The 18,706-nt window shown below is 43.5% G+C and overlaps 1 protein-coding gene across 2 annotated transcripts in view; it reads right to left on the bottom strand.

Moving 5' to 3' along the window:
* Positions 1-18,706, bottom strand: part of FARS2 (phenylalanyl-tRNA synthetase 2, mitochondrial) — a 211,833-nt gene that overhangs the window by 21,122 nt on the left and 172,005 nt on the right. Inside the window, exon 9 of one of the 2 annotated variants that reach the window (XM_081206494.1) lies at positions 9,460-9,732. The exons of the other annotated variant lie outside the window; for it this stretch is intronic. Coding sequence (XP_081062620.1) covers positions 9,687-9,732 — 46 coding nt within the window. The 3' untranslated portion in view covers positions 9,460-9,686. Of the gene's footprint in view, positions 1-9,459; positions 9,733-18,706 lie in introns of those variants that run through there. 2 annotated transcript variants of the gene reach the window in all.

Here is an 18,706-nt window from a genome sequence, read left to right as displayed (position 1 = left end):
AATTGTGGTGCCCACAATTGGACAAGGTATTCCAGGTGTGGTCTGACCAAAGCAATTGAAGAGTTATATCTTCAAAATGCATCATGGAAATGAGGCAAGGATTGTGTTATTGGGGGGGGGGCTCAAGGGGGCTGAGCTCTGGGACTTTTGTCATGGGTCCTATATGTCTTGACCCTTTTTCTTCTCCCACATTTTAAATCTATTTTTTTAAACCCCTTTGCTTGCAGGGCATGCTGCCAAGCTCAGTCACTCATGGCCATGATCTGCCCAGAGGCAAGCTTGTGTCATTGGCTTGTTCCTCAAGCATTTTAAGACCCTAGCAACACCACTTTAATAAGTACCTAGGTATACCTCCTAGACCAAGCAACTTTCACAAGCAGCAAACCACACGGCACACCAGAGCCATTACTAGAAATGTGTGCCAATTCCTGCATGTAGCCACAGTGGAGAATTATTTGAATCAATAGTGATTAAGAAGGAAAGACTGCTATATAATCAATCACTATACATAAGTGCATTGAAAAGCTATGATGTGGATGTCAGGGACCTACCGGATTTCATATTATTATTCTGCATTAACACAACAGTCATTTGCCTTTGTTTACCCCACAGGAAATTTTCTCCTCTGTCTGTCATAAATTACAGAAGATCAACTAAGCTTGGCTTTTTCTTTTTGGAGGGTGGGACAAGTAGGAAGATTGATTCTCCCCCCCCCCCATTTTGAATACAGTATACACCTGCCATTAAAGGCTTGTTTAAGCTTATGTTTCAGAAAAATGGTGCTACAGGCATCTGCAGAAGGCACGAACACTGTGGTTCTCAGAGACGAAAAACAAGCTTTCCAAATAGCACCTATGATTCTAAAGTCTGTGCGTTAGTCATCAGTCAAAAATGTTCTCACGACAAATCACGCAGTTGTTTCCCCCTCCTAAAGTTATTGAAATACAAACATAGGAAATGGTGTTTTTTATGTCTGGTATACGTGGAACTAAAAACGGGATTCCCCTTCTTTCAGAAGAAAATGGCAGTTCTTGAAATGCATATTGGAAGTTACATAAAGATGTTTTCGAGGGATGGTTAATGTCTGCTGTTTGTCTGCTTGACAGATAACCCATTTTGTTTTCTAGCAGAAAGAGAGTAATTCAAAACAATCCTTGATTTATCCTGCTACGTTAAAAAGGGGGGGGGAGATACTTTTAAAACCGTGGCGTAATTTGAACTGTGCCTGTCCAAATGACACCGACCGTGGTTTTAAATGTGGCTGGTAGGTTAATGAGTGGGGCAGCCTGATGGTCCCACACGTCTCCAGTCCTAAAAGTGCTGCACTGATACCACTGAGTTGCTGGACCCAAGAGAAGTGAAGTTACAGGGAACCAGGCAGAGGGCCTTCTGGGTAGTGGTGCCCTCCCTGTGGAACGCCCCCCCCCCACCAGATGTCAAACAGATAATAAAAATACAGAACTTTCCGAAGGCGTCTGAAGGCAGCCCTGTATCAGGAAGTTTTTAATGTTTGATGTTTTGCTGTGTTTTTATTATGTTTGAAACCACCCAGAGTGGCTATAGTGACCCAGTCTGATGAGCATAAGTAATTTAGTAGTAGTAGTAGTAGTAGTAGTAGTAGTTTGGGATCCAAATACCAAAAAGAGCATCTTCCCCAATATTAACCATCTCAAGTCATATAGTGGGCAGAAGCCAACTCCAACCATGCCACTAACCTTCTTTTTCTCAAGCATGATGTTCTGCCCGGTTCAAACTCCCCCTACCCCCTGGATCCTAATTTGCCTTTCTCTGGAACTCAGCCTTGCCCAACTTAGAATCATGGAATCATAGAGTTGGAAGGAACCACGAAGGTCTGGTCCAATCCCCTGCAATGCAGGAATCTTTTGCCCAGAGTAGGGCTCAAACCCATGACCCTGAGATTAAGAGTCTCATGTTGCTGTCAACCTTGGATGGTAATCTTTCCTCTATCCATCTCCTGGACCAGGGGCCAGCTTCCCTGGCTTTGAGGACTTAACAAGCCTGGAGCAGAAGAGTTTGGATTTGATATCCCGCCTTTCACTCCCCTTCAGGAGTCTCAAAGCGGCTAACATCCTCCTTTCCCTTCCTCCCCCACAACAAACACTCTGTGAGGTGAGTGGGGCTGAGAGACTTCAGAGAAGTGTAACTAGCACAAGGTCACCCAGCAGCTGCATGTGGAGGAGCAGGGAAGCGAACCCGGTTCTCCAGATTACGAGACTACCGCTCTTAACCACTACACCAAACTGGCTCTACACCATAACCACTACACCAAACTGGAGCAGACCCCTGGCTGCTAAAATGGGATGTGTCTTTTGCCTAATGGTCTCTGTGCACCTGCAAAGTACCTCTGCATCACTACTGATCAGCAGAAACCAAGGCATTCGTGTACTGACATTACTAAGAAATGCTCCAATGCTTCAGAACCTACGCAGGCATAAAACACACAGAAAGCTAATTAACAGGTGGAAAAAAGATTTCAACGTAAAGCAAGCAGTTTCTAATTTGCATCTATTCAACCCGCATCCCCACACAGCACATCCCAAATTCCCAAACACAACCCACATGTGTATGTATTTATTTGCTCATATTCCTTTTTTGAGTTTTGGACATCCATTCTAGTTTCATCTTAGTCCTGGGATGGGGAACCTGTGGTCCTCAGTCTGCTTTTGGACTCAGTCTCACGTAGCATGGCCAACATTCAGGTTGATGGGAGTTGTGGTCCAACAGGATAGGGTGTGCCATAGGCCATCTCTGCCTCAGCATAAAGAAGTAAATCCCAGCATCTTGCTTCAAAGTAATTGAAGGAACATCTACAGTACTCCCATATGCTGCTGCCCATGCACTAAAGTTATGTTCCAAGAAGCTTCTCTGGTATCTGCTTCTGCTAGCTGAGGTGAGGCTGGTAATAGCTGGAAGGATGCATGTTTTTGCCCATGGCACCCCATTTATGGAAGCCACTCTTTGGGGAAACTTGCCTGTCACCTATGCTAATGTCTTTTCACTACCAGGCACTTTTCACTACCAATGTCTTTTTTATTTTCCCAGGCTCTCACCACCTGATCTGACTGTTTTATCCTGCTGTTTTATTTATTACTTTTGTTCTATTGTGGGTTGTTGTTGTTTTTTACAATTGTGCTGTTGTTATCACCCTTTATTGGGTGATTATTTATTGAAGGGTAGTATACAAATTGTGGGGCTAAAACAGATTATTGCTATCTGCATTCGTACTACTAGGCTGTCCATTAAAAGATGAAATGTTGACATCTCTATGACACAAATGCTATAGATGGGGGGGAAATCATAGTGTTATTAATGTCTTGCCATGTTTACCATTCCCTGGGGCCCTGTTAAAAGTGTATTTGTTCTGCTTGCTTCTGTTTCTTCATGTTCACTTAAAAAAAAGTTTTTAGCATCTGTCCTTGAGTCTCCTCATCTCACACTGTCATCTTTTTCAGAATTTGAATTCCTTCTCTCTACACCTGCTGATCTGTGAATTTACTCTTAATTCAAATACTGCACCTTCATCTTTCGTTTTAGTTATCCTCGTACTACAGACGGAATCTTCAAATGTTTTGTAATCAAAGATTGGTGCAGGTATTCAGCAACGGCAGGGACATGTCTATATGCATAGGATTCCTACTGAATATGGATTATGCACAGGCAAACTATAGGGATGGCGAGGAAATAAATCCATGCTGTGCTGCACAGTAATGCTGGCTATATATTATTTTTCAGGTTTACCCAGAGATAATGTTAATGTATTTTCTGATTTTCCTCTCTCTCTTTTCCCCCATACGCATAATTTAATAACTAACTCAGTGACTGTAAATGAAAAACTGGCATAGAGTTTGCAAACAAATCTGGTGTACACAGGAGGCACATTAAGGACTAATTTTCCTCTTTAGAATTTTAACATGCACAAAAGCACAAACTCGTAAAAAGCAACATGGCAATGCAACATCAGTAACGTTCTGCAGGCGTGCACAATGCAAATAAAAATCAATAAAAGACAACTGAATAATGCTAATTAAAGCGTGATTTAATCAGCTAGCAGTTCTGAAATCTCAAAAAATAAGAAACAACGCTGCATCAGAGCAAAACATGACAAGTAAATATTCCATCTCTGCTTTAAGATGATATACTTGCTAAAAGTATTTGCTAAAGCTACAAGCTGATACGACTGGTGCCTCTACTGAAGCCTGGTTGATCTGTACCTGGATGGCCCAGGCTGTTGACACAGTTGCCTCCTCCTGCTTGATACAGCCTGCCCGGCTTCTTGCTACACACCAGAGCTGGGTACAATGAAATGAGCTGGGAAATGGCTGCAACCCAAGTGGAGGAAAACTCCAAACGAACGCCTCTGGACTCTAGTGGTGCTCACTACTGAGTCTTCTTGGTGGCAGGGAAAGCGGAGCAGACGTATTTTGCTGTTTTCATGGCATCCTCACTAGGCCATTCTGTGCTTTTTCTGGATAGCCTGAGGCCTTTCACATTCTGGCCTAAAGGAGAGAGAAGATCAAGTGGTGGCCCACTGTGACTTACTTGTGAATCATTTTGAGGGTAAAATCACTTGCATCTGCTGGGACTGGGACTCTACTACTACAGCAGCCAAACCTCAGGAGGTATCTAGAGCACCATCTAGTCTTGTTTTGTGGGAGGAATTTCTACTAGTACGGCATGAGGATGTGGGCAAGGCACTTAGATACTTGCAGGTGACTACATGAGAAGAGAAGACTCCCTGGAAAATTCCCTGATGTTGGGAAAGATGGAGGGCACAAGGAGAAGAGGACGACAGAGGACGAGATGGCTGGACAGTGTTCCTGAAGCTACTAACATGAGTTTAACCAAACTGCGGGAGGCAGTGGAAGACAGGAGTGCCTGGCATGCTCTGGTCCATGGGGTCACAAAGAGTTGGACACAACTAAATGACTAAACAACAACATCAACATGTGCCTTGGATCCTTGCTCCAAGTGATGGGTGACTACAACTAGCAAGGAGGGTACTGCTGGGCAGGGAAGTGAGTAAAGCCTTTTTATGAGAGGGAGTGGTCCCTGCATGTCTAAAGACAGCAGTGGTAAGAAATCCTCCCTGGATTTTAACAACAACAACAACATTGTCCAGTCGCAAATTTCCCATCCTGAGTAAAGTTCCTGGGAAGGCACTCAATAGCCAGCTCTGTGGTATTTCATCTTAATAAGTCCCTTTGAGGCTTTTTGTTTTGTGTAAAGCAGCTAACAAATGTAATCTATCAATCAATCAATTATAACAATGACAATCTCCACCCCCTGTCCGGTAAAGAATTGAAATTGGTACGTTAGAGCCATTGCTGATTACGTTTGTACTGTCTGTCACATTTTCTTATCCATTACAGTGGTACCTCGGGTTATGAACTTAGTTCGTTCCGCAGGTCCATTCTTAACCCGAAACCATTCTTAACCTGAGGTACCACTTTAGCTAATGGAGCATCCCGCTGCCGCCACGCCACCGGCACGCAATTCTCATCCTGGGGCAAAGTTCTCAACCCGAGGTACTACTTCTGGGTTAGCGGAGTTTGTAACCCGAAGTGTTTGTAACCTGAAGCATTTGTAACCCAAGGTATCACTGTATTGTCGTTGCAGGATTTTACAGGACTTCAAAAATGTGATTGTATTTTATCTTATTTGTTGTTAGCTGCCGTCAGCAACACTGCACAGAAACAAAAGGTATAAACTAGAGGTGTGCATCCACTCTGTGTGCAGCCCAAATTATGAGGCACCAAGGGGCGATTCAGGAAATGTTTGCACATGGCCAAGTCATGCTGCGTCATTAACAAGGTATTCCGAGTCTGTAAAGGCCAGAGTCCTTCTGTGGACTCAGCTACCTGAGGTCTGCTGCACTTTGCCATTTCAAATAAAGTGACCACATTTTTTAAAAAAGCAAATCCAAGCAGGATAGGAAAATTCCCTGAGTTCAAGTGGGGCGGGGGCAGGGAAGAGGCAGGGCTCATTCATTTTGATGGACAGGTCTAGATTTTAATCACAATGGATTAGTTTCCTAAGGCACTCCAATCATAGTGTGATTTGGGGGCGAGGGAATGTTTTCCACATGGCTGCTGTTATTCTGAAAGCAGGGTGTTTAGAAGAGGAGGAGGAGGAGGCAGACCATCAGATTTAATGGGTCCGACTCGATCCTGAATTGCAAGTCAAATCAGGAAGTCAGTGAGGGGGTAACAAATCAGATAAGTTGCTTCCCAATGAAACAGATGCAAGGCAAATCTTGTGGCTGGATCACATCCATCCATCCATCCATCCATCCATCCATCCATCCATCCATCAATAACCAACCAACCAACCAACCAACCAACCAACCAACCAACCAACAAACCTCTGTTTGACTAGGGATGAAAGTGGGAGAAAAGAAGTGTACACCACAAATATCAATGGCTTAGAGATGTGGTGGCCATCTGTGGATGAAAGGGATCTTTCCATTCTGATATGTAGCCTTCCCACAACCCAAGGCAATGCAGACCTTGGGCTGAAAAAGGTTCCCTACGAAACCCACCCCTGCCTTTTTATACCATAAAAGGGTAAAAGGACCCCTGACCATTAGGTCCAGTCGTGGCCGGCTCTGGGGTTGCGGTGCTCATCTCGCTTTATTGGCCGAGGGAGCCGGCGTACAGCTTCCGGGTCATGTGGCCAGCATGACTAAGCCGCTTCTGGCGAACCAGAGCAGCGCACGGAAACGCCGTTTACCTTCCCGCTGGAGCGGTACCTATTTATCTACTTGCACTTTGACATGCTTTCGAACTGCTAGGTTGGCAGGAGCAGGGACCGAGCAACAGGAGCTCACCCATCGTGGGGATTTGAACCGCCGACCTTCTGATCGGTATGTCCTAGGCTCTGTGGTTTAACCCACAGTCCCACTTGCGTCCCTCTTATACCATACCAGTATATACCGTATTTTTCGCTCTATAAGACGCACCAGACCACAAGACGCACCTAGTTTTTGGAGGAGGAAAACAAGGGGAAAAAATATTCTGAATCTCAGAAGCCAGAACAGCAAGAGGGATCACTGTGCAGTGAAAGCAGCAATCCCTCTTGCTGTTCTGGCTTCTGGGATAGCTGTGCAGCCTGCATTCTCTCCATAAGATGCACACACATTTCCCCTTACTTTTTAGGAAGGAAAAAGTGAGTCTTATAGAGCAAAAAAGCCGGTAATTACTGGATTCTTACGAAGCAGAATACTTTCATTCTCTTCTACTGTTGCTGCTAAGGCCTCTGGCAGGCTTGTAGTGTTTCTTTCCTTGAATTATTCCTTTCCTGTCTCTGAAGTTGTGCCCTTCTTCAAAACTCCAGCTGTTATCTGAAGGAGCAACGTGCAATTGCCCTATCGATCTCCACCGCAGAACGTGTGCTAGGAGCTACCTCGCTAGAGATACATTTGCTTTGCTGGTTGGCATTTCCCTGTTGCACAGCTAGGAGCTTTCCTCTCTCCCCTGGATATCTCTTCCCTCAAAGGAACACAGTGTGCTGCTGGAGATGCGTGAGATCCTAACAGGCACTAAGAGGAAGGTAATGTCCTGCACCAGTCTGCTCGGGATCAAAACGTCTTGTCTCATATCAGCTGCGCTTCTGAGAACAGATTCTTCTTCTCCAAATCAATTTTAAAAGTTTCATTTGGCATCACTTCATGTGATGGAAGCGTAAAGATATCAGAATTGTCTCTCCCTCCTAGTTCACTATTCCTCAACCAGTGAGATGCATCAGAAGAGCAGAGTCTTCAGAGATCTCCTGCTCCCAGCTTCTTCCAGAGTCCTCTGTTAAGGGGAAGAAACTCCTCTCCCACACAGTTCAAAGTAATGAAGTGTTTATGACTCCACTCACAAAACAAAGCTAAACACTACTATCTACTACACCCTATTTTCAGCTCTTTTGGTCTTTGAAGTAAATATACATATGCACAGAGAGATCCGCTAACAAATTTCTTTTGGAGGCCCCATTGGAGAAAGCGTACCTTGGGTTACAACCTGTTTTGGTTTACAAACTGACCTCCGGAACGGATCATGGTTGTAAACCAAGGTACCACTGTACATCCAATGGATTGTTATAAATAGTCAGGTCTGATCTGCAAATCTCTATGTGTTAGGTATTTTGGTTCTGATCGTCCATAATTTGTAATACCACTTCATGCCCAGCAAGGATGCTGTCAGTGGATGTCACCTGGTCTTCAGCTTTGACTAAAATCTCCAGTCCTCCAGCCTCGGGCTCAAATGAAATAGTCATCATTATCTATAAACCTCCTTCTGAATTAGCCAGTGACACTCCTATCACTGTGGGTTTTTCAAACCAGGAGGAGAGGTGATACTGGTTTGGGAAGGAGCTAATGAGGCTTGGTCAACTTGTGACAAGTTAGTCATAACTAACGTCAAGTCCCTTTGTTTTTGGTGGGACTTACTTCCAGCTAACTTTAGCTGGACTGGGACCAGAAATTAGAAGGTAGTAACAAATGGAGAATTTGTTTATAAATGATGTGGATTCTACGTTGAAGAATGAGGTAGCTGCATTTGCAGATTTACTAGTAAATGCTTTATATTATATTATTATTCCAGTTTGAGCTTCCTATTGTTTTTTTCTTGACTTTTGACTTGATTAACACATTTCTAAATAAAAACAGGGCACAGAGTTTGGAGAACATACAGGAGAGGGCAACTAGAATTATGATGGATGATTATCATCTTTCATATGGAGAAAAGGTTGAGGAATTCAGATGTGTTAGTTTTTAAAAAGATAAAAACGAGAGAGAGAGAGAGAGAGAGAGAGAGAGAATAGAGATTTATAAAATTATCAAAGCCATGGAAAAAGCTAATAGAAATTTATTCTTTCTCAAAACTCCAAGGACAGATGAAACAACTTAAAATAAAAAGAAGCCCTTCTTCACACAAGCCATACATATTCAGATTGTGGAATTCACTGCTAAACTGGTGTTTAAAAAGAATAGATGAGTAAAAAGAAAGATAAACATGTGTGACCATAAGACAGTATGCCAGATCACTGGCATATTTTATCTGTAAGCTGCTCCTGGTTAGAGCATCTTGCTCTTCATAGACTAGGCAGGTCACTGCTTGACCCAGTAAGGATACTGCACTTGATCTTAGCCAAAAGGCCGAGAAGCGATACTGTGACCCAGTAAAGATAGCTGTTACTAGGAAAGAAGAAAGCAAACATTAAGGATTTAAAAATGCTGGCAAAACCCCTGAGTTTTGGAGCCCCTCTGCATGCTTCGCTTCCCATGCAGTTTTTATCTGGCTTCTGTTTATTTCCTTATTTCTCGACTACTGTGTTACAGTAGTCCATTTTGCTGGGTTCCACCTCTGCAGCAGCTATGCCCAAGGGGCAGGTAAAACCATCCTCTTGTATTGTTTGTATATCCATTTTTATAGTGTGCAAAGCTCTTTGTGATCCTTCAGGTTGAAAGACGCTATAAAAGTGTCATTTATTTTTTTTATTATTATCTTTATCGCTATGGAATATGACAGAAGCGCTGCTCGAAAAGTACAACGAACAGGATACTGTGCACCTCTCAGACAGATGTGGTGCATGGCAAATCATCTAATACACTGGTGAAGGAGCTGCAATGCCCTTATATGTTTGTTTGTTTGTTTGTTTGTTTGGTTGGTTGGTTGGTTGGTTCAGTTGATTTGCTGGGAATATCCGTTTGTCAGCCAGGTGGCATCCCTACTGGGGAGAAACACAATTATGCATGGTGATCAAAATATAGTCATTCAGATTGCTTGTGAGAGCCAGGCTCAGAAACATTCTAGGTCCGTTCCCTGCAAGTTCGCATTTCTTTCTTTAAAGATAAGCCTTCTCTTTAAAGAGACATAATGTCTGGGCAAAGCATTCTAACCAGCTGCTCAAAATGCTCCTAGCTCCTAGCTGTCCTTGTCAATGAATGAGGCGGCACCGGTGTAACTAACAAGCATCTGGTAAACTGACACGTTTTGAAAGTTGTTATTAAAATATTGATTTTATTAACAAATAATAATAAAATAAAACAGGGCTGGGGAACCTCCAGGCCACTGGCCTAACGAAGCCCAACAAGCAGCCCCATCTGGCCCACAAGGGCATTTCAGCCAAGCCACACCCACCTGCCCTGCAACTGATGTCAGGTGTGCGGCAGGGAGAAAGTTAGCTGAGCCAAAATGGACTTTCCAGGCACCATCATTCACCCTATTGTTGGTGCCTGCAAAGTGCTATGACAGCCTTGCAGCCCAGTCCATAACAGTCCGAAAAACACTTCTCAACAGGGCCAATGATCATGGGGTCTTGTGAAGCCCCGTGCAAGGCGTTCAGCTGATTTATTGCATCTTGCGGAGTGCTACATACTGGGATTCATAAGCTCCGACAATCAGCTGATCGTTGGTGCCTTGCAAGCCATATCTTTGCTTGCAATCTGATGCATTGTGATATCAGATTTCCTTCAAAGCAAACCCACTAAAGTTAATGTGCCTATGTCGGCCATGTCCATTAATTTCAACGGGTCTACTCTGAGCACAACTAACGTTGGATGCAACCACCTGTTTCCAAACTAAATATCTATGCTCTGAGCTGCAGTTTGCACCGGCACACAAGTTCTGATACTTGAAACTGCGCTGAGGCCACACAGATTATTTTTTGGCTATCCAAAAAGGGTCAGCAAACTTTTTCAGCAGGGGGCCAATCCACTGTCCCTCAGACCTTGTGAAGGGGCTGGACTATATATTTTTTGGGGGGGGGCGATGAACGAATTCCTATGCCCCACAAATAACCCAGAGATGCATTTTAAATAAAAGGACACATTCTACTCGTGTAAAAACAGGTTGATTCCTGGACTGTCCGCAGGCCGGATTTAGAAGGTGATTGGGCCGGATCTGGCCCCCGGGCCTCGGTTTGCCTACCAATGGAAAGCTATCTGCTGCCACTGACGGCTCTGAGCTATGTCACGTGGCATGCACCTCTGAGAAGAAACAGTTTAGGACACACTTATTTTAGTACCTTACATGGCACAACCTGAAGTGCTGTATCCCAATGACACTGAAATCTCACTGTAAGGAAAGATTTGAAGGATGCATTATCCTAACTAGCCTCTCCTGGGCTAACCTTTTATACACAGTGGTGGGTGCTGTCAGGTATCTTTACAAGTCCAGACATAAAACTAAAAGAGAACAATGATGGCTGGGTGGGAGTGCTTGACATTCTTCTGATGTGAAATGCACAGCCCTCAGCCACCAACTGGCTTGATATCTGCTCTGCAGATCGTTGCAGAAATGAAACAACAGCTATCTTTAGGATAGTCAGAAGGGATGGGCGTAATAAAGCTGTGCTTAGTACTTCTCTGTGTTTTACAGCGTTGAGCACTGCACAAACATTAACTAATTAGCAAAGCATTTCACAATGCCCGGGAGAGACAGGTCAGTAGCAATTTATTGAGTCAGACAGGCTAATGCAGGAGAGCTGATTTGCTCTGAAAAGTGTCTAAAAAACCTGGCACAGTGGGTGTGTTGTTATCAGAACCAGATGTTTAAAATAAAACGTTCTTCATTTGCAAGTCAAAATAAAACAACAACAATAGTAATAATCCACTGCACCCTGTGAATCCTAAATATTAACCCTGGGCATAGAAAGTCATTTGTGTTCGCTTCTAAAGAATAATTATGAGCAATAAAGGTTATGATAGGGCAGATTATGACCTCATTTGTAGTCATGCAGTTCCCTTTATATGTGCTCCTTTTTTCAGCCAAGAAATTGCTATGGCTTCAATGGGAACTGCAGGGCATTCTGAATTCCTTACTGCTAAACCACATTTTATTCTCAATCCTAATTGGTCCCCTCTCCAGCACACCTCCTTCATTACTGCCCGATAGGCCTGTTTCTCCAGAGGCAAGAATTTCCAGTCTGACCCAATCAATCAAAAACAAAAGAATCCACACCACCAAAATGTCTTTTTGGAGAGCATCCCAAATACTTGTCTGGTCCTAAAATCCTACAGATGCAGGCAATTCACACCTGGCCAAAACCCCATTCCCATCAAATCTTCATTGTACACAAGCTATTAATGCTTTATGGCAGTGCCTCTCAGGCTTGATAAGACATTCCAGAAATTTCAAGCCTCTGTCAAAGATACTGGGACATTATTGAGAAAAAAGAGAATCATAGAATTGTAGAGTTGGAAAGCACCCCAAGCGTAATCTAGTCCAGCCCCCTCAAATGAAGGAACCTCAACTTAAGTATCCATGACAGATGGCCATCCAACCTCTGCTTAAAAACCTGCAAGGAAGGAGAAGGAGGCTGTTCCACTATCAAACACCTTTTACTGTCAGAAAGCCCTTCCTGATATTTAGTCAGAATCACCTTTCTTTTAACTTGAATCCATTCATTTGTGTCTTGGCCTCCGGAACAAGCTTGCTCCATCTTCCATGTATTAGCACTTTAGATGTTTGAAGATGGCTATCATATATCCCAGGGGTCAGCAAACTTTTTCAGCAGGAGGCCAGTCCACTGACAATCAGACCTTGTGGGGGGGGGCGGACTATATTTTGGGGAAAAAATATGAACGAATTCTTATGCCCCACAAATAACCCAGAGATGCATTTTAAATAAAAGGACACATTCTACTCATGTAAAAACACACTGATTCCCGGACCGTCCGCGGGCCGGATTGAGAAAGCGATTGGGCCAGATCCGGCCCCCGGGCCTTAGTTTGCCTACCCATGATATATCCTCTCAACCAGGGCTTGTTTCTCCATTGACGAAAACAACCAGAGAAAGCAGAGATAAAATCTGGCTCCCCCTGCTGCTCTGAGGCCCTCCTTTCTCATCTTACAGAGAAGGGTCTCATGGGAACGAGATGTACAGCACCTTTTTTAAGTTTCTAAAACCTATGGGAGCATTGATCCTTCCAGGTCTCTTATCTCCCCGTGATCCTCCATTCCCATGATGACTAGAATACCCCCTAGAAGGAGTAAGCAAGACCTAGACATCTTCTTTATGTGACAATCCTCTTTGGTCTTGGCTCCCTTTTAAATTTCATATATGTGTTTGGAACAGCTGACTAGGTGGCATGCTGCTGGTCTCTTCTTGCTCACAGTGGAAGGGATCCTGCTGCAGAAAATCCCATCAGATGTCAAAGCGATAAATAACTACCTGACATTCAGAAGACATCTTAAGGCAGCCCTGTTCAGGGAAGTTTTTAATCTGTGATATTTTACTGTATTTTTGGTTTCTATGGAAGCCGCCCAGAGTGGCTGGGGAAACCCAGCCAGATGGGCGGGGTACAAATAATAAATTATTATTATTATTATTATTATTATTATTATTATTATTATTATTATTATTATTATTATTATTATTATTATCCATGTAATCCCCATTCCAGAGTTCTTGGTTCCAGGGCCACTTGGCCCCCTAACCTCTGCCATATGGGGGTGGGTGGGATGGAGGAAGTGCCACAACACGCAGGCAGATTATCATTGGTTTAGAAAGGAGCACCAGCATAGTGTACTTCTCTAATAAATTACATAATGGTTTATTTATGAAACCACATAACAATGACAAATATTTCTGTTTTAGGCATGGTACCAAAATGGAACTGCTAACTAACTAAGCTAAAAACCCAGTGAACCATTAGAGTGGAAGTTATAATTAATTACTTAATTACTACTACTATTAATTAATTAAATGCACATCCCACCAGGCTGGTATATATACAAGTGATGCAATATCTTAAAAACAGTTCCAACCTATATGCAGACCGGGAAAGATTTCAACTTAAAAGGCTTGTTGGAAGAGGAAGGTCTTCAGTAGGTGCTGAAAAGGCAACAGGGACGTCTCCTTTCTAATATTTAACAGGAGGGAATTCCAAAGGGTAGGAGCCACAACACTAAAGGCATGATCCCTTTATTGTGCAGAACGGACATCCTGATGAGATGGTATCTTTAGGAAGCCCTCACCTGAAAAGCACAGTGATTTCAGGTATCCTGGTCTAGGTATGTGAGGTGAGAATATTCTCTGGAGAAAATTCTCTGCTAGAAAATTCTCTTGGAGAATATTTTCCACAAACTGTAAATTCTAATGGAAGAACCAGTTTTACAACCCACATTTAAAAAATCTAGTAAATAATAAGTCAAGCTGTGATACTGCCAGTGTAAGTAATGAATAATGTTTTGTTTTGTTTTAATCCAGTTACATTACTGGGCATTGTGTCATTCACCATTGGCAGTTCTGAAATGTGAGCTACAGAAAACTTTTTTTTAAAAAAAATGCTATTCATTTAATTTGATGAACATTTGAATTCATATGTATTTCAACTATATGTAATAGCCTTTTTTCTATTTTGGTGTGAAATTATTCTTAGCAATTTTATACCCTTGGCCATAGAGTGTGATTTATTTATTTATTTTTACAGAAAGTAGCTTTAATGCTTTATACACTCAAAGTACCTAGGCCTATACAATTATGTGTAACAGCATGTGAGGTGGCCTATATTTTTATTTAGTGCCAGTAACTGGTTTTTTCAGTGCCATTCAATGGTACAAGGTGCCATTTACCAGAGATTGACATACTGAAATATATTATCATATAATGATAATATATTTAATGTTAATGGCTTCTTTTTTATATGTATGCGTATAGTTTTGTTTATCAAGCTGTGTTTTAGTCACCAAAACAATTATTAAGTGTTAGGGATTCAGGCCTCATCATGGGACTGAAACTGCCTTGGTCGCACTGGTTGATGATCTCCGGCGGGCTAGGGACAAAGGTGAGAGCTGTTTCCTAGTTCTGCTGGATCTCTCAGCGGCGTTTGATACCATCGACCATAGCATTCTTCTGGACCGTCTTGAGGGGCTGGGAGCTGGGGGCACTGTTATACAGTGGTTCCGCTCCTTCCTCCTGGGCCGTGTTCAGAAAGTGGTGGTGGGGGATGAGTGTTCAGACCCCTGGGCTCTCACTTGTGGGGTGCCTCAGGGTTCTGTCCTCTCCCCCATGCTTTTCAACATTTACATGCAGCCGCTGGAAGAGATCATCAGGAGGTTTGGGCTGGGTGTTCATCAGTATGCGGATGATACCCAGCTCTACCTCTCTTTTAAATCAGAACCAGTGAAGGCGGTGAAGGTCCTGCGTGAGTGTCTGGAGGCGGTTGGAGGAGTGTCTGGAGGCGGTTGGAGGATGGATGGCGGCTAACAGATTGAGGTTGAATCCTGACAAGACAGAAGTACTGTTTTTGGGGGACAGGAGGCGGGCAGGTGTGGAGGATTCCCTGGTCCTGAATGGGGTAACTGTGCCCCTGAAGGACCAGGTGCGCAGCCTGGGAGTCATTTTGGACTCACAGCTGTCCATGGAGGCACAGGTCAAATCTGTGTCCAGGGCAGCTGTTTACCAGCTCCATCTGGTACGTAGGCTGAGACCCTATCTGCCTGCGGACTGTCTCGCCAGAGTGGTGCATGCTCTGGTTATCTCCCGCTTGGACTACCGCAATGCGCTCTACGTGGGGCTACCTTTGAAGGTGACTCGGAAACTACAACTAATCCAGAATGCGGCAGCTAGACTGGTGACTGGGGGCGGCCGCCGAGACCATATAACACCGGTCTTGAAAGACTTACATTGGCTCCCAGTACGTTTCCGAGCACAATTCAAAGTGTTGGTGCTGACCTTTAAAGCCCTAAACGGCCTCGGTCCAGTATACCTGAAGGAGCGTCTCCACCCCCATCATTCTGCCCGGACGCTGAGGTCCAGCGCCGAGGGCCTTCTGGCGGTTCCCTCATTGCGAGAAGCAAAGCTACAGGGAACCAGGCAGAGGGCCTTCTCGGTAGTGGCGCCCGCCCTGTGGAACGCCCTTCCAGCAGATGTCAAAGCGATAAACAACTACCTGACATTCAGAAGACATCTTAAGGCAGCCCTGTTCAGGGAAGTTTTTAACGTGTGATATTTTACTGTATTTCTGTTTTCTATGGAAGCCGCCCAGAGTGGCTGGGGAGGCCCAGCCAGATGGGTGGGGTATAAATAATAAATTATTATTATTATTATTATTATTATTATTATTATTATTATTATTATTAGAGCTATTAGAAGCACAGGACAGCCTATTTTTGAATTTACTTGTATCAAACCTTAACATGCCAATTGTATTTTTTGACTTGTCCTATAACATGTACATGTTCTAATGGAAGAATAAAATATGATTTGACTGAGTTTCCTTATACCAAATCTTAACATGACAATTACTGGTGCCATCACCTTAGAACGGTTTAACTTTAACTATAAAATATGTTTTACTTTTTAATTTGATATTCTCCTATTTTAAATGAAAATTCTCTAATAGTCTCATTAATCGAGAACATTCTCCAAAAGTTTATTCTCGAGAATTTAACACCACTATCCTGGTCCCCTGCTGCATAGGGCTTTTATACACCAAAACCAGCACACTGAACCTAGCCTAGTCGCTAATTGGCAGTCGGTACAATCTTACCATCATCAGCATATCCTGCCCCAGTGAGCAGTCAAACTGCTGCTTTTTGCCCTTTCGCTGGGCACATTGGCTTAGAAAAAAGGCCAACTTATTTCAGATGAACTTATTTCCAAGAAAGCACAGGTCTCATTGTTACAGCCACTGTGGTGAATCTGCCTCTTGTTGGGTTGGGAACACCATTTTGAGCTAGTGCCCTCGCATGCAGACCTGAAACCAGCTCCAGCCAAGGCTGAAGTGTGGAGAGCTCAACACAGGAGTTCTTCGTCTCAGGACCAAACCTGGGAAACGTGTGAAATGGGATTAAAGCACACTACTACAAAGCTCCTTGCCTTTCCCTCATAACAGTCCTATCTCCACTTGCTTAAAATAATGCTGGAGGACCAGGGCAAAGGGCACAGCATCCAACCATAACTCTGTTTTTACAATGTCACCAATGGCCCAACTGTGATTGCAGAAATAGCAGTGTGCGTCTGCGCCAAATCATATCAATTGCCCTGACACAGAATGCCCTCCAGGCTGCCCCTTATGATATTGTGTTAAACCCTTCTGGCTCATTGGAGTCCTAAGGCTGTATCTCTGGCAGTCACGCACAGCAGCATTTTTAGCAGATTTTTGTCCTATTTTCCCAAAACTTTTGATGTCTTCCATTCTTGAACGAATGGGGGGGGGGGATGAAAGGAGGATCAGGTATGTTCCTATGATGAATCAGCCAGAAATGCAGGCCAGGTCAATTCAACCGTATTACACACAGCTTTGCCAATGTTCTGGTTCTGCTGCCCACATAGCTCCATTGTTTTCTGGCACACCAGACCAGGCTGCTGTGAAAATCATTCTGATAATGCCAAAGAAGAATATATTATAAATTCAAATGGTGAGCTACCAGCAGGAGGTAGAAAAAGAAAGAAAAAGAGAACCGGGCTGTGAAGCGTTTGATGTCTTGGACTGTGTTTTTACAAGGTTTTACTGCAATATAAACAGATTTGGCATGATAATTGATACAAGGATGAGAAGAGCAGAAAAATATGCAAAAAGCTGTTAGGGGAAGCACTTAGACGCAGGGACCCTTTTGCTGATTTACACAGGAACCATTCTCATAAGAGAGCGGCCTTTGTGTGGCGGCTGTTGGAGGAGCGGTTTGTGGTTGCGTTTGAGTCCTGAACCATCACTTCTACATAGTGAGCTCACATGCAGCCAAGAAGGTTTTTGTGATGGTCAATGGCACTTTTTCAAGTTGCTGCCATGGCAGAAATCACTCCATCCATTCTGAGAAATTCACACACAAAGGACTTGATCCATACTGCATATGGATCACGGTCATGTCATATCCTCCAACATTTCTCTGATGAAAATAGGGACGTCCTATTCAACAACAACAACAACAACAACAACAACAACAACAACAACAACAACAACAACAACAACAACAACAACAACAACAACTATTATTATTATTATTATTATTATTATTATTATTATTATTATTATTATTATTATTATTATTATTACCCTCTTTTGATTGTGTTGCCCCAGCCACTCTGACCAGCTTCCAACATATATGAAAACATAATAAAACATTAAACATTAAAAGAAAAACTTCCCAATACAATGTTGCTTTCCGATGGCTTGGAGGCTGCATAACTTTATACCCTCCAACATTTCTCTGATGAAAATAGGAACGTCCTAAGGAAAACCAGGACATTCCAGGATCAAATCTTAAACTGGGACGGCTTCTGTAAATCTGGGACTGCCCCTGGAAAATAGGAACACTTGGAGGGTGTGCAGTTTCTGAACCAGCTCTCTCACCCACTTTATTCCAAGAAATTAGGAACAGTCTAAACCACAGAGCCTAGGACTTGCCGATCAGAAGGTCGGCGGTTCGAATCCCTGCGACGGGGTGAGTTCCCATTGCTCGGTCCCTGCTCCTGCCAACCTAGCAGTTCGAAAGCATGTCAAAGTGCAAGTAGATAAATAGGTACCGCTCCTGCGGGAAGATAAACGGCGTTTCTGTGCACTGCTCTGGTTCGCCAGAACAGAAGCGGCTTAGTCATGCTGGCCACATGACCCGGAAGCTGTACGCCGGCTCCCTCGGCCAATAAAGCGAGATGAGCGCCGCAACCCCAAAGTCGGTCACGACTGGACCTAATGGTCAGGGGTCCCTTTACCTTTCAGAGACACAATATTTTTATTTCATCTCATCTCATCTTA

The sequence above is a fragment of the Podarcis bocagei genome (assembly GCF_964188305.1).
Source record: "Podarcis bocagei genome assembly, chromosome: 8".
NCBI classification, from domain to species: Eukaryota; Metazoa; Chordata; class Lepidosauria; order Squamata; family Lacertidae; genus Podarcis; species Podarcis bocagei.
The sequence above is the reverse complement of the archived record's forward strand: the minus strand, read 5'-3'. Positions and strand labels throughout refer to the sequence as shown.